The sequence below is a fragment of the Strix uralensis genome, chromosome 1 (genome assembly GCF_047716275.1).
Source record: "Strix uralensis isolate ZFMK-TIS-50842 chromosome 1, bStrUra1, whole genome shotgun sequence".
Lineage (NCBI taxonomy): Eukaryota > Metazoa > Chordata > Aves > Strigiformes > Strigidae > Strix > Strix uralensis.
This window is the reverse complement of record NC_133972.1, coordinates 55740599-55757837: the sequence shown is the minus strand read 5'-3', so window position 1 is coordinate 55757837 and position 17239 is coordinate 55740599. Positions and strand designations below refer to the sequence as shown.

The 17239-nt window shown below is 40.3% G+C and overlaps 1 protein-coding gene across 4 annotated transcripts in view; it reads left to right on the top strand.

The window, feature by feature from the left end:
- NRP1 (neuropilin 1) overlaps positions 1-17239 on the top strand; it is a 113663-nt gene that overhangs the window by 84298 nt on the left and 12126 nt on the right. For 2 of the 4 annotated variants that reach the window (XM_074867543.1, XM_074867553.1), the window contains exons 10-13: positions 127-458; positions 4991-5135; positions 8045-8128; positions 11152-11211. In XM_074867543.1, the coding sequence (XP_074723644.1) occupies positions 127-458; positions 4991-5135; positions 8045-8128; positions 11152-11211 (621 nt within the window). Of the gene's footprint in view, positions 1-126; positions 459-4990; positions 5136-8044; positions 8150-11151; positions 11212-17239 lie in introns of all 4 variants that reach the window. The other 2 variants (XM_074867533.1, XM_074867525.1) reach the window with 1 other exon arrangement.

The window sequence follows — 17239 nt, the reverse complement described above, 5'->3', positions numbered from 1 at the left end:
GATTATTTTGGATATAAGAAAGAAATAAGTAATTGCTTATGATAGTTGAATTAACTGATGTGTCCTGTTTCTGTTTTGGTGCTTGTTCAGAGTGACTATTTTAATTATTTGTTTTTTTCTCTGTAGATTATCCTTGCTCTGGGATGCTGGGTATGGTGTCTGGGCTCATTCCTGACTCTCAGATTACTGCATCTACTCAAGTTGATCGAAACTGGATCCCAGAAAATGCTCGCCTCATAACAAGCCGTTCAGGTTGGGCGCTGCCACCAACTACTCATCCATATACAAATGAATGGCTTCAAATAGACCTTGGTGAAGAAAAAAAAGTGAGGGGCATAATTGTCCAAGGAGGCAAACACCGAGAAAACAAAGTGTTCATGAAAAAATTCAAAATTGGCTATAGCAACAATGGATCAGATTGGAAAATGATCATGGATTCCAGCAAGAAAAAGATAAAGGTAAGGAGGAAAGCTCTGCACTAAAAGAGGTTGCATTAAAAAAAAAAAGTTTACCTTAAATTTCTACACATCTAACTCTGACCTTAGAAAAGGCACACAGTTGGGGTGAAGCCAAGTAGGACTCCTAGGGCAGCAGCCCTGAAGGGATGCTGTGGGAACCATCCCATGCCTGAAGGCAGGAGCTGGCCTTAGGACATTCTCTGTGGCAAAGGTTCTGTTTATTCAACAGCTAGCTCAGACTTGACTTCTGACAAGGGTGGTGTGCCTCCGTGGCCCTTAGGTTACTGCAAAATCCCATAAAATGGTAATATGCAACACTTCCAAAAAAGTAGAGTTTCCTCTGCAGTTTTTCCACTGACTGAACAAACTTACTTGAGACACTGAGTTACTTTTCTTTTGCTTCTCTTTTGTCTGAGCTGTAGAATGAGAATGGTGTTATTTAACTCAATGGGGTACCTGTTGGATTTCTGAACTGCCTGTAGACTGCTCTGAAAGCTTCACAGGCTCTCTGTAATGGTCTGATCCAAGTCCCTCCAAAAGAAAGTGATGGAGTTTTTGATATGTTATCCCATCCTGAGTGAAAAGTACTGTTGTACTGTCACAAGTGAAGTATTTTGAAGGTTGCTTGGCAATAAAAGGCAGCTGGTTCATAGGTTCAAGCAGAAACTGCAAGACAGGGGAGGGCCAAATGAATTGCTGGGTTAGATGCCAAGGAAAACAAAATTAGTGTGGCCCAGAAAAATTTCTGGGAATTTACCTATTTTGGTTTGTCTTTGAATGTGTGCTTTTCAGGACAAATTGGATTGAGTGTTTAGGTTATTTACCCCAAATCCCATTTGTTAAGTCTTCCATCCCATTTTGCTATCATTGCTCACAAAGTGCATTTTTGCCTCAAAAGACACAACCCTTTTTTAAGTCCCCCTGCCCTGTTCCTTGAGGAAACCAGTGGGCACACAGTCCCATTCACGAACTGATGCTGCAGTACTGGGATGATCAGGGAATAATATACCAAAATGTTCCCTCAAAAGGCAAACCGATGTGATGCTTGGCAGATGGGAATCCTGAGAGTTGCTCATCTGTGTTAGTCTGAAAATTAGATGTAGAAGCTGTTTTGCTATATAGACTCATCCATTGGACAAACCTGTGTTCCCTTAAAGGAAAATCTGAGTGGGCCCATGGATGTAGCTTTTCCAGGCACATTTGGTAAATATTGGACTTCATTCCCTCCTGTTTTAATCTCACTGAATATGTCTGCATTTTCTCACTTCTCATCACTTTTCATCATTTGTTTTGGGGATTAAAAGTAAATGAATTCAGCCTTTACAGTCAGCTCCTTTCTCTTGTTACCATGAGTTTTGACTTCATCATAAAGTGTGAAGAGAGTGTAAATCAACAATGGGATCTAACCATTTTCTTTCTAAAATAGATGTTGTTTTGACATGTACTTCTACATGTGGCTCAATGAGGGAAAAAAATAATGCCATATGCTTTCAAAGCAGTGTGCCGTCTGCTGCATGGCTTTCTGTTTTCTAATACAAGCACTTGCCATCATTGTCAGAAGTTAGCAGTTTGACAAGAAAACTAGTGTGCTAACTAATGCACTGAGCCCATCCTCAGCTTTCATCACTACTAGAAATTAACTTTCAAGATTAATGGAATGGAGAGGTCTGGAATTCAAATCTCTTGAATCTCTTGTGGTATAATTATAATCCTTCCCAAAAATTCAAGACATTTAATAAACTTTCTTCCGAAGCGCAAGTTTTCTTTAAAGAGAATCAGATAAATCCCATGATTTGGGAGTCTGAGGGATTTAAAATGTTAATACTGGAATGAAGTATTTTTAAATGTAAGTGGAGCTGGATGGGACAGCAAGCTATAATGAGTCACAGCAGGAATGTGGATTAGAAACAGCCCTGTTATATGAAATGAAACACATCGTTTCACTTGGCTAAAGTCTTGACTTTCAGTAAACAAACAACTGCATTTTAGGAAAAGAAAGAACAATGACAAGCTAAACATAACAACAGAATATGTCCAAAAGATGAAACATCACCTTGTTTCTCAACATGATCTTGTCATCCATGCCTGCAGTTCCTTTCACTAGGACTACCATAAGTCCTTCCTCTTTGGCTAACTCAATTTCTCCTGGTTTTGAATGTGCAGAATGTTTCCCGCTTTAGCCTAGCTTAAGCACTCAGAGGAGTGAACATCACAAATCCTCAAACGACCATGCAGAACCCCATTTTCATTTCAGACCCAATTTGTATTTCTTGTCCATAGTTTTACTCAAGCTCACTCCATAAAGCAATCTTTCTCTTTCATACTTCTTTCTTCCTTCCACTTTTTTTGGTTTCTTTACACCTCCTCTCATCATTTCTGGTACAAGAAACTTCTGAATATCCTGCCATTTGGAACAACTTTTTCAGATTTTTCTGCAATGTTTATTTTGATTTCAAAAGATATTAAAAAGATTTTTTTTCCTCTCACCACTTCAGCTTCTCTTTTGTTTAGCTATTATTTATTATAACTTATCTTTGTAACAAAGTAAAGCAATTTGTGACATAGCCTGCATAAAAGACACTGACAAAGTGAAGTTTTACTGTATACTCCTCTCTCCTCCCCCACAAAGAATATCAGTATGTGTTTTAAATGAACAGTCAAAATTGAATCACAGGCAGCTCTGCACTACAAAGGACAATGATTCAATATAATTCTAGATGCTTATTGAATTCTAATGTCTATGTGTCAGTACTCCAGTACTGATGTCTTTTATAAAACAGTTTTCATTATTATATGTTGCTATTAAGACTACTATTAAAAAGGAAGCAAGGATTCCTCAGATACATGTGTCTGTCTACTTTTTACACATAAAATGGCATTCATTCTTTCTCATATGGTAGGTAGCTTTTCTGATCGTTTGCACTATATTGCTATTCAAATATAATAATATGCAATTCCATGTTAATTAGATCTGACAGGCCATCTACATGTGAATTCTTGACAACTGTCTTCCAAGCACTGGCAGAACACCAGGTCAACCAGTGCACTTTGAAGCCACCTTGAAGGTATAATTTCCCCTAGGAAGTAGGAGCAGAAGCATTAATGCTGAAATTACTTTTTTAATTTAGTTGGTCATAGTCTGACATCATCGCTGACTTTTGCGACTTGCACTCTAACCAATGGCCAGAAAGGTTTGGGGACCATTGGTTCATAATACAGAGGTGTACAGTAAAAACAAGCAAGGCTTTTAGGACTGCACTGAAAATACAAGCAGCAATCAGGTTTACGTATGCTGGTTTTGTGCCTTGGGAAATAGAGCCAGCTTTTCCCATGGTCTCTGTTTTCTTTGCCCTTGATCAACTTCTGTTCATTGCAGGTTGGATTTTGTTCTCATCCAAAATGAAGGGCATCTGGTGGTTTGTTCCTGAAGAAGGCTTCAGGCTTCACAGCTATGAGTTGGAAGTATCTTATAATAGCACTTCTAATCCCAAATTTGAACTCTAGTTCAAAGAACTTTTTAATGTTTTGCCATTTAACTAATTCATAGAAAAGAAAAGCAGAAAATACTTTACTTTTACTTCATTGTCATATACGTTTTCATATTTTGGACTTTAGAGTGTTCTATACATGATATTCTGAAGCCATTTTTTACCATAAAATAGGGTAAAAATAGTTCCTTTTGCCTATCTTGGTTTATAAACTCTTCATGGCAAGGACTGTTTCTTTGTACAGTTAATTCATTCTAAGGACCGATCATCTCCATGGAGGCACCTGAGGTGTAGCTATAAGTACAAATTATAACTTGTTCTGTATGCAAAAGATCACTGACAAGAGAAGCCAAAGGTATCAAAAAAATGCCATTGAGAGCTGCATTATGGCTGAAGAACCCAGAGCACAACTCAGAGAAGAGATTTTTGTCTGAAATGTAGATTTGCTGACCTGCCTTGCCTGTTGGATTATATTGCAGTTTTGTCAGGAAGCAGCTTTCTTCTTTCTTTCTTTCTTTTTATTCTTATTCAATAGCAGGCTCACTGGAAGAACTCTTGCAGCTACTGTTCCTGGAGTTTAATTTATGCCTTTTGAAATAACTACAACTTGTGAAATTGTCACTGGGGGAAATCAGATTGAAATTTTCTCTTGAATAGTTGGATTATTATTGTAACCACTTAAAAGGTGACAGGATCTTCACCTCAGCCATTTTTTTTCCCTGAGAAGTGTTGAAAATGTCACCCAGTTAAACCCCAGATCAGAGCGTCATTTAAAATCATGTCTCATTAAACACTCAGCTCTTGTTATGACCCTGATGGATTGGTTGCTACTGAGTTTATGAAAAATGAAATGTATTACTTTTCCGAGAGGCTTTAACTATGTATTTTCCATTCTCATTTAGGACAAGAATGCCTGACACTTATTAAGTGGTTAGAATCTGGCCTACTGCTCACCTAATTCAAAGACTAGAGAATGAAGGAAAAAAGATGGTTGTTGACAATAGCTTTTTTATTTTAACAAGTAGCATTTGTCATGCTCTGCAGACTTTTGAAGGCAACAACAACTATGACACGCCTGAACTGCGGACTTTTGAACCTGTATCAACGAGATTCATCCGCGTCTACCCTGAGAGAGCCACACATGGAGGACTGGGTCTGCGAATGGAGCTGCTGGGCTGTGAACTCGAAGGTAATTGCTCTGCTAGAGACGAATGCACTTTATTATTTTCATAAATACATTCTCTACTGTTCAGACTACTGCTGAACACTGCTGTGTTGGTACAGGCAGCGTGTCGGATTCTCGCTTCCATGACTGCCATTAGTGCTGTTTCTTAGTCTAATCAGTTCCTTCTCTGCAGACATTTGAATATGCCCAAGGCACAAATATTATTCTCTCTCCCATTCCTTTGTTGAATCACAGTGATATTCTCCACATGGTTTTCTGTTCCCTTAAGCAGCCTTATGATTATACTTTTGAGAAGCATAGAGCTATTAGGAGAGAAAAAAGACAGGAACTTAAATTTTATGTTACCATGATACAACCCTGGAAGAGATGTTTTCTGAGACTGCAGAGGGAGCTTGGCACTAAATATAGCAATTATGTCCCTTGCTCCTTCAAAGGATGTGAAAGTCACACCAGACACTATGATGGGCCATGATTCCTTGGCTGGACAGTGTCTGTGTTGTTCCTTTTGGGGGGTAAAGGGGCCCTCTTTGTTCTTTACCAAGCTTTAATTTTGCAAGAGTATGTAAGAGATGAAAGACCAGGAAAAGCAAAGTTTAGACATTTATCCTTGGACTGTGACATGAAGTCAAGCTTTGATTCCTGTTACATAAACAATAATTATTTAAGTTCATAGATAACTACAGATAACACTATGTGAATTTCACAATTTTATCTGGTGGATGATGGTATAGTGACATGGCTTATAAACCACACAGCTTAACAATACACAGAATAACAAACTGTGTTATTCAGAGCTTCATATGATACCTTGTATAGAAGTAGCTGAACAGGCTCCCAAGATGAATGGAACGGACTGCTTTGCCATGTCTTTCTCACCATTTCTCCCCCAAGGCGGAAGAGTGGGAGGCATTTGCTGTGAGAACTGATGAGTTCTGTGCTGTTTTTTTAGTGAAGGCCACATTGAATAAGTATGCTTTTTACTTGGCCCGGAAAGTGGGGAGATTGGAAATACTTCTTGGTTCCTGCAGGAAATCCTCATTTCCTGTGGGAATACTTAGCTCCTGAAGACTACTGTACTACTTGCTCAGAAAAAAGAAAACCCAGCACCTGCCTTATGTAAACTCACAACCTGTGGGCAAAGCCCTTTGGCCACAGGGCTCCTTTAGCCACCTAGACATCAAGAAGTGAGTCCGTGGACCACCTTACAAGAACACATTGCTCAGTGAGATGGAAGAGCCAAAGAGGAGACTGACCAGGCAAAACACCTTTGCTTTTAGGCAAACTGCAGCAGCAAGTACAATTTTCCTTGCATTTTTCTTTCTGCTATGGTGTACTTTTGAACGGTGTTCACCTGTAGGTCGCCTATGGGCAGATGTGGTCAATTCCCGTTTACCCATGGGAGAAACATAATAAGAAAACTTTGTTGTATAACTGTATCTTAAGGAGGGAGTTGAATGAAGAGAAGTCACTTGAGATTTGCTGAACAAGAAAGGAGTTGAGATGAGAAAAGAAGCATGGAGGTAGGCACAGACAGGAGTAGAAATCAGCTTTCCAGCAGTAATGAGCAAGGGGAAGTTTTGTGTGTTCGAAGCATCCCAAGGGGCTTATATGAAATGATGGCCGAGATGTAGGCAAGCTTGAGGCTGTAGAGGGGCATGAAGATCAAGATAAGAAAGTTAACTGGATGTAGAAAGCTAGAGAGAGCTCCCAGAGGGGTTTTTAAAGTGATGTGGGGAAGAGACACTCTGCATAATTCATAATACGTACAGAACTGTTTCTTTAACTAGGGAAAGAGCCATGTTTCATCCCAGAATATAGCTACTTCAGAAACTACCACCCCTCCTGACATTTTCAGGCCAAGCTGTCAGTGCATATGATCTTATGTGGCCAGCAGGCTCTGGTGGCAGTAGAAGGGCAAAGAAGAATCTGACAAAGGGATGCATTATTGCGTTGCTTATAATGAGAGTAAAAGATTGTTAATGAAAATAACAGTAGGTGAGAACGGACAAAAGCCTGCATCACATTCCCAGAGTGGTTATCTTAAGCCAGGGAACTATACTTCCAGCATAAAACATAAACCTAAAATAACACCAAGTATCTGTATTCTGATTTTCCAGATGTGGTATGTTTTGAAGATACTGAGGTATAGATATATTTTCTGGTATCTTGCACAAATCTCAAGATTTTAACTGTAATAACAAAGGTCAGACTTTTACTGGTTATGCAGCAGCTACTGGAAAGTCATCGCCAATGAGAAGCAGGCAGGTGGCCGGGAGGGATGACTGACATCACTGATGTCTTATTTATTTATAACTTCAACAAAAACAAAAGAAACTCCTTCCAGATCTCCTCATTGTGCACAAAGTGATTCTACATTACACTGCCTTCCTGCCACTGTTACCAGGACTCTGCTCAGCTATTTCCTCTCTTATATGTGCTCTGCAGAGAGGTTTCTTCAGCAATGTAGTGAGTGCTGGAGAATTACCACCTTGAGCATGCACACCTCCTGCTCCTCTGTACAAATCCACTCACAGGCACTTTGGCCTGCAATAAAACGATGGGTTTTCTACCCCACACCCGTGTCCCAAGACTCCCATTCTGCCTTGCCAGGCTTTCACTCTTCATTGGTAGGAAAAACAAACACTCATCAGCCAGTGAATAGACAGTCCAGGGCTTTGCTGCCCAACTCCGCTCAGCCCTTGAGCTCAAATACAGCAGAGTGCCTTAGTGCAAGGAGGCAGAACAGATACATCCCATTGCAAAGAAATGCTAACTAACCTGCAAAGTAGAGTGACTTCATTCCTCAGATGCAACACATGAAGACAGCATATGGTGCTCATCAAAATGTTACTGCCAATTGCATGCCGATTCTCCAGCACATGTTTTAACTGAACAACTGGGTTTTGTTTCAGCTCCTACCGCTGTTCCTACTGTTTCTGAAGGCAAACCCGTGGATGAGTGTGATGATGACCAGGCAAACTGTCACAGTGGCACAGGTGATGACTACCAACTGACAGGTGCAGAAACCATCCTCATTCCATTGCAGCTTCATTGTAGCTCATATCCATCACCAGTTACCAGCTAAACGCTTGCACTGATTAAATCACTCAACATAAATGGACATTGGTATGCAGTTCATATTGTCAGTGCTGTCAAAACATAGGCATCTGCCTTTTACATAGGACAATACTTTTGATTGTTTTCTCAGCTATGTAATTTCTGAAGCAAATAATAGTGACTAGCTGGAAGAGAGGGCAATTTTTCTGAGCAGGAATTGTGTCTAATCAAATGTCCTAATCAAACTTTCTCTTATTAAGAAAAAAGCTGGACAAACGTTTTGAGGTTTATTGTCTGAGATTGAAGAACTCAAAATGAAATATTGTTTAGGTTCAAGATATGTATATACTTCCATACCTAAAATTTAGTTTAGGACTCAAATCTCAGCCCCAAACCTTTCCCAGACAGAAACAAAGTAGATTTGTTTCATCCAAGCATACTCACACATATACCACCAGAAATATTTCCATGAGCTTCCCCACCAACACTGCATTACAGCCACAGAGGGGCTGATGTTCTCCGAGCTGCCAGTGAGCAGAAAAATAGGAGGGAGAGACATAACACAGTCTGCATCTGGAGCAGAGGAAGCTTGATAGTTTTCATATTCTCCCACTTTTGCACAGAACCACTGTCCTTCTGAGAGACCTGACACTGCACCACTAGGTTTTTGATCTCTTCCTGGAGGTCACTTACTCCACAAAGCTCTGGCCCTCTTTGATGAGATCTTCCTGTAGCAGGTCTATAGATCTACAGTAATTGAACTTATTTTTGGGCACAGTGACACAAGTTATTTCATCACTGCTCTCTGGTGTGCTTATCTAATAAATGTTTATTGCTTCTTATATCCATGATATGAAATAGCATTAAAATCTGGCAATAGCTGTCCAAGAGGACATTGGTAAACCTTAGGTAAGAGATTGGCTTTTTGGAGCAGCCAAGTAGAACATCCAACAGCAGATACAAATGAAAGTGCAGTTTCAGCATTGAACACGTTCTGAGCTTTGCCAATGTCTCCTGTAAATGCATGTTGCAAATCATAAATTGAAAAACAGTTCTTGAGTGGAAAAGACACTGCACAGACACTATCACTGTTTTTCAAGTCAGTGTTGCAGATTAATCTTATTCTTTTTGAAAACAGCTATGCAGGGATTCTGATAAAATAGTCTATATTGTGCTAAGGTAGCTCAGAAAGTTTTCAGTGTTACTAAACATTGTAAGTTAGTTATTTTTCTGAAAGGAAAGAACCAGGTCAGGAAACACTGGGGCTTCCTGCAAAGCCCTGCACTGAGGGCTGTATTGCAAAGCCCAGTAGGTAGAGACATATTTCACATAGATGGAGGCTGTGTGAGGAAAGGAGATAGATCTGTGCAAGCATCTTCCTGGTTCACTCATAGTCTCTGCACTTCAGGGAGCTCAGGACTGCATCCCACACATCCCTTAGGGAAAGCTTATTGAGCAGAAGAGAGTCCCTCTGGCAATTTTTGCAGGTTGTGCCTAGGGAGCGGTTTATAATCTCTAAGACAAGGGAACAGCCACCAGCCTTCCTGAGCACCAGCTCTTTGGGGGAATTGAACCTATTTCAGTACTAAAGTTGAAAATTGTTGCATTGCACTTCTACAAAAGTGTAGACACTTTAGTATCATTTATTACTATACTACCTAGAAATCCTGAGCGGTGCATGCCTAGTTATTCTGGACACTTTAGGAACACTGCATTGTATGTATGATGTTACTTATAACACTAAAATGCACAGAAGCGATTTTACCAATAATTTAATTGTAAACATTCTTTGCTTCCTCCAAAGTGCATAGAAGGCAAGTATGTAAATCTCATGGCCCATTAAAGATAGCATGGCAGTGTAGAGGGGGTTTTCTCAGTGCTTTACCCTCTTTCATCCACTCCCAACGCAAGTGTGGTGCCTGTGGTCCTCATGGGTATGACTGTTAAAGTCACTTCCCTGATAGCACTTGCACATATGTGAGTATCACAATGAAGCCTCCCTTGCAATTAACTGTAATTGTGCTGTAGGCCAGATTCCTTCCTGCTCTATTTGGACCCCATACAGAGCTACTCTATTTGTGTGGCTTATAGCATTTCCCATCAGATCATTCTCACAAACATAAAGCTGATATAGCTTGGGCATTCATTGTCATTGGAAGTCATCATAGTCATCCTTTCTATAATGCTTTAAGCACTTGCTTGCTGGAGAAAAGCCATTGACTGGTAATCAGCACCCCACTGTGCATTTATAATTGTGCTAATTTACTTTTTGTTTCCTTTATCAATACAAGGCTTGCTTTAAAAAGTCAAGTATTTTAAAAATATCAATTAGTGAGTTTAGGAGAGGGCCATGACCCCACTCACCTCTTGTTCATCTGCTTGAAGAACACAAACGGGAAGTCCTTAATTCCTCCTGCTCTTTGAGACAGAAGTGAAACCTGCCTTAGACTATAGCCTAAAGTCAGGCGATTCCCATGCACCTCTCTTGTGAGCTTGTCTCACTATGCAGCTATGACACAACACACAGGGAGGAGCCAGCGTGACAGGGGCTAGAGGACCTCACATTCCTGATATAAGAAACAACATGTCATGGGTGAATGCACAAACTGGTGACTGTTCGGAGGTGCTACGGAGATCAGCTGTTGACTTCCCATATGATTTGGAGCAAATCAGTGTCTATAAAACAACAAAGGCCACAGTGACATGGTGAGGGTTGATTAGTTGGTGTTCGCAAAGACTCCAAAGTTATGCAGCTTTATTTAATGATGACTTCTTGTTTTCTTTTTTGATAAAGGAAACCAGATCTTTAATGTCATAATTTCATGCTGAAGCTCACATACTCAGTTACCTACATGTCTAATAAAGATGGCAATATTTCAGATTTATATATAAGATATTCCTAATGACTGCTGTGTCCCTTGTTGTGTCCCATGTGTCATGATATGCATAATTTCTTTTCCAGGTGGTACTACAGTGCTGAATACAGAAAAACCAACAGTAATAGACAATACATTACAACCAGGTAAAAAAAAAAAAAGTTTTTTTTCTTATTAAAAACGTAATAAATTCCATACCCAAATTTCATGCCAGAGACAAAATAATGAATTGCAGCACTTCCTGACTTCCCATTCGCTAAAAGTCTCTGAAGTAAAGAAGCATCTGGTCTCTCAGCTCTGTACAGTAAATATTTTATTCCTTTCATCCACATGTAGACACAGCAGAGAACAAGATTTCCTTCTGCATCAGCAAATGCCAAATACTGACAAAATTAAACTAACTTAATCACACAGTGCACTCTGTGGCATGTCAGTGACACAAAGTGTGCTTGCAAACTCCAGGAAAACAAAAACAGAGCCACACAGGCCCACTCACTATTTATATCCATGGTTTTACAAAACTAAGTAAAGTTTGCTAGTTTTCTCCACCAGGGAGCTGGCAGTTTTACAATATTGTTTTCTAGCAAGTTTTCTCAAAATGGGGTTACATAAACTGCTACCATGAACTTGAAAAGGGAAAAACAAGTTGTCACTGGCAGCAGGTCCTTTTCACTTAATCAATAACTAGCAGCTTTTAAAATCCTTAGTTTGCCGCTTCCACAGCTTTCATACCATTTTTAATATCCTGTACAGTTTACTGGGAGTGGGGGAGAGGGTAGATTTGGGCAGAAAACTCAAACTCCAAAAACTAGGAACATGAGTTTAAAATCTTTTGCATTAATAATTGTGGAGCAGTAAAGAGGTCAGTTTTCAGTTACTCCCATTTCCTCCATTAAAGCACAGTCAGGCATAGTCTTGCAAGTGATTTATTAACAGGGTTGGGTAAGTGTTTATCATTGTTTCCTCAACCATGTGATACAATCCACTCTTGCTTCAAATAAAAGAAAGGGACTAATAATGCAAAAGTGTCCTAAAGGACACTGATGGTGTCGACCTGACTAAGAGATAGAGCTGACTTATCTTGGATGTTGTTCCCATTCTTGGTCTCTGCATTCTGATATTGCAGAGGTGAATGCTTTTACTCCTCTCAAAATTTGTCTCCAGGGTCATCCAGTTGGCTTAGTCAGCACACACTATTTCTAGCTCTGCCCTGTTTTATGAGCAGAGGGATATTGTGGAGTACTAGTGCAACGAGAAATACGATGGCTGGCTGGCCTGCCTTCGCAGGACACCTCTCCACACTGCTCTTTCACAGTCAGCATTGCTGAAGGGCTGGAGGGCTGCTGGTGATCCCACAGTTTGGAAAGGGGTGGGGGATGCAAAGGAAGAAAGGATGCTGTGCAGTGGTTTTAGAGTGAAACATTTTAAATTTATGTCTGAAATTATCTTTTAGCTTTGTATTTTGTTGAAATGAAGGATTTTTTCAGGTTTTTTTAAACTATCTTCTTGCATTTAAACAAATAGCAAATTCATGAAGTGCCTCTGTGCAATGCAGTTTCCCTCCCTCCCTCCTCCCCAGTGCCAGCTGTATTTGCAGGTTGTGTTTAATCCCCTTGGCTTGGGTGGGACTCTCCAGTAACAGATTGACTGTTTCTGCCAGAGGTGAAGATATCCTCATTTTCTCTCCTTACTTCCCTTCTGCACCACCTTTGCTTACTCTGCGATAAGCCAAGTTTTTTTCTATACTAAAGGAGTTTCTGAGGTTCCCTTCAGAGCATGCCAATGTTACTTCCCTGCATTGTGCTGGTAGGAACTGTTTCCTTCCGGGGAATAAGGGACAAGTTCACATTCCAAACTCCAGGCTCCCACATGGCAGCACATTACAAAGATCATAGATAGAGATCAGTCAGATGCTAATAAATAAGAATAAGGTTTCCAGAATCTCCAGTTTAAGACATAAAGGTTTCCAGCTGTTTCATAATCCCTCACTGAAAACCATCCAGAAAACTCCCAAAAAGGGGCAGACAGAAATCCCCCTCAACATGGGGAAACCCTTCCTGGCATGAAGGTGGTGTAAGCATTTCCTTCTGCTGAAGGGGCATGGCTGGACCTGGCTGGCATGATGAAGCATATCAGAGCAAGGGGCCATGCAGCTGGAAGCAAGAGCCTGCTACAGCAGCCACGAATAATGTAGTTTAAACTGGTCTTGAAGTTACAAAGCTGCTCAGGGGGCCCCCTGGCCCTCAGCTGGCTGAGGATAAATGCACTCCAGCTCTTTCAGCTATTCTCAAGCTGAACAAAGTATGAATTTAACTCACCAAGGACTAAGCCTTCAGCTTCAGCCTTAATTCCTTCTAAGGGCTGGTTTACCTTAAGATGCCAGTACACCTTGAGGTAGATTATGAACTCAAGCCAAAGAGCTGTTCCAGATCAGTTGCTGGTTGCAGGCTACAGTGGTTAACCCTGCACAAGCTACACTGTGCCAGTGCTGGCCACAGCAGCTTATGCCACAGTGACTGAGGACAGAGATTTATCAGCCCTCTCAATAGCAACACCTGCTGTGGCACAGGTACTTCTGCAATAGGTGCTAGCGCCATGTATTGCTGTCCTCCTGCCTGCATTCAAGCCTGCAAACACCGCTAATCTTGTTATCCCAGACTAACATGCTTGTGTGTGTCAAAGCCTGAGATTATCCTATTCCAAACAGCTTTCATACACTATGGAAACAGTTAAGAGCAAATAACTGGAAAGCCTCCATGTATAAACAAGATTTCCATCACGGAGACTTTCACAGTTCATTTCAAGGGGACTGAATTATAAGAAAATTAAAAAGAATCATGATTTCAAACTGCTGAAAATGTTTAAAGGTTTGGATTTTTATTGAGAGGAACCAGTTTCCTCCTCAGACTTAAAAAGATGCCTTTAACTAATCTGTCTGTCAAGGTAATACCTTTCAGGCCTCAGTCCTAAGATTCACCAACATGTAGTCTTTTTGAACACATCTTTTTCAGTTCCAAAGGACTATTTGAAATGCTTGACTCTTAGCTGTTTACATACAGAGCAAGCTGTTCATTTACGTTATGTGCTCTCAGGATGCAAGCTCAGTCCTTTGTAAAGCAGACAGTTCAAGAAGTATCTTGTTTTTCACACACGTAAAAGCTATTTCAGAAAAATATAACTAAGAAATCCTGAGGTTAAAATCTATGCTAAGAAATCATTTAAAGGTAGAATAGGTCTGCTTCTCATTTTCGGTGGGACAACTTTGCATCAATAAAGGGATATTAAAGCAGTTAAATTATCATCTACTATCATTTAAGGTAATTCTGTGCTGCCAGCATAAGTGATATAGAAAGGTGAAATGTAAATATGAATTAGACCCAATATACTACTTTGAAGTGGTCCAAATGATGTTTGTAATTTCCCATTTTAATGTTGATTTACCCTTTGGCAAGAGCATCCTATAGAGAATTTTCATAGCATCTTTAATGCCATCATGCTCCTTCTTGCCTCTTGTTGGAGGAGTTATAAAAATATGTCAAAGTCTGTGGGCCACAAAAGATTAATGGACTTGCCAGAAACTCACTCAACTAGATTTTCAAATTACTTTCTTATTTGTGTGTAGTAATGGTTCCAGCTGTGAGCAAGATGTGGTCAAGAAGTACAGCTGTTGGTTATTCTTTGAGAGGATAAATCTGTTTTAATTCAGTATCACGTACCCTACATTTTGTAAAAGGCATATGGGATTTCATCACACCTCCCTCTCAGATTCTCATCTGAACTGCTGCAATTTGGTTATATAATAGCTAGTTTTCTTCATCTTCTCAATACACACAAACCCAGAATCAATCACCTATTAACAGGAGAATTATCCTACCAGGGGAACAGACCAGCGCTGCAGAGGGAGCCCACCAAATGCTACTTGTCCCTACCTTCCTTCCTTCCTTCCACCAGAGATGCCAAGCTATAGTTCAAGGACAAAGAGGACAGATTGCTCATAGCTTACTGTGAGCTACTGTATCAGCCGTCTGGGACCTTTAATATAAGTGTTGAATTATTCTGTCTTTTGCTGGGGCAGATCCATTGTCCATACGACTAATGAACCTCTCCTGATGCTACAAGTGCCTGTTATTAATTGACTAGCAGTTCTAATTTTTCTATTTATGGGTCCCTGAGAGAAACATTGGAAGAGACATGAGAATAGACAATAAGATGGCATATTTAAGGAACCCATAAAATAAGAGCACTCTGAAATGCCTTGCCTTTGACCTTCAATATTATTGCTGTGATTTTCTAAGGAATATATTAACACAATCACTTTTAAGAAAACAATAGGAACCTATCAAGAAATAGCTCCCTGAGAGCAGGTTACTGGTCAAATTCTACTCAATTTCAGGGGATTCTCATTAACTTCTGCATGGAAAAGAAATTCATTTTTATGCTACACCATGCTGTCTGTGAGTCCAAAGCCAAGGAACACAGTCATGGCCAAAGCATATCAGACTTAGGCCCTTTGCCAGTTTCCTGGACTACATATTTCAAATGAAAGTGTAAGATTCTTTATTAGATGATGCTGTGAAATTTAGCTCTGTTTTGAAACTCTCCTTCTAATCCTAATGTCCAGAGCTGACTTCAGACTATGAAGCAAAAGGATTTTGTCACTCTCTGCACTTTAGAATTAACAATTAAATTCTGGATATTTTCCTTATCCATTTCAGTGTCCAGTTCTCTTTGATTTGTGTTCAGCCTTAGCAGCGTTCAAGGGAAGCAAGTATCACTCACGTCATATGAGAAATTTTTTCCTTTGATCTGCATTGAACTTGACTGGATATCTCACAGTTCTCAGGCTATGAAATGGAGAAAACAGAATATTGTAATCTTCCTTCTCTGGATTCTTCACCCATTTACATACTTCTCCCATGTCTTCTGCTATTTGTTTTTATTCAGAATTGAACAATACCAGTCCTTTCAATGTCTTTGTACTATGTGCTCTTTTATGCTGTGTGATATCTTCAGACTGATGTGATCTATGTACCACTGTTCTCCTTTCCTGTCGTTTGAATACCACACAGGCTATCACTACCTTTGCATGATATAATCCTTTGGGATTAATAAATTTAATTTTGTTTTACATTTTCTAAGACCTTTTCTAAAGTCCTGTTTCATGGCTCTGATGTCAAAGTCATGCAATATAGCTCTCCCTAGGCCTCCTTGACAATGAAAGGTTATTTTTCACAAACTTAAAATCCTTTAATTCATCTCAGTGTCACTCTGTTTCTTTAGAAACTCCCCTTGATTTTCAGATGTCCCCTTTTGGGCAAGATGTCTTTGATCATGGCCTCATTGTCTAGGAAAAGAACACCATATACTGAAGTAAGAAACATAATAGATTGCCTTTCTGCACTCACGTGCACACAGGCTGAGTTCTGCTTCTTCAACATTTTCAGCCCAAAGAGAAATTATTCACCGTGATCTGCCCCTTTCCTAGAAAGGGCTAGGGTCCTCCAGGAAACATGTTTTCTCCACATTGAATTCCTGTGTCAGACATTATTTGTTTAATTCATTTGTTCCCAGCTAGGATGCTGTATTCGTGACAATGTGGAGTAGACCCCTCTGGAGGCCAGCGGGAGGGAGGGGGGAGGCAAGCAGGATGGGGCAGATGAAAGGAAGGAGTGAAGAATGAGGGCTCAGTGTGGAGGGATGCCGCAGCACAGCCAAGGTAGTGACAGGCGGAGGAGAGGGGCAGGAGCTGCCATACACTCAGACCTCTCTGCTAACAGAAAGAAATTTTCTAGGGGCCAGAGGGGAGAGGGACCAGTGCCTGCAATGCAGGAATCCAGTGAGCTGAGTTAAAACTGTGTCTGGGATCAAGTACCTACTAAACAAGTACACAGCAGGCAAGGAGAGAATGATAGATGAACCCTTTTTATAGCCATTCTGTCTCAACCTACTCACCTGAGGTTTTTTTCTGGTTGATAAAATGACTAGTCTAGTTTAGTTGCCATTAAAATCTGGGTTGTGAGTATAAAAGCCTTTCCAGTCTTCCCTGGGCAGCTCACTACATGGAGGAAGTCTTTGCTTCTTCAGACTGGAAGAGCTCCATCTCAAAGGTCTGGCTAGCCACAGGTCCCAAACACACTTCCCATATTTCTCCATATTTTCCTACAGTAAATAAAA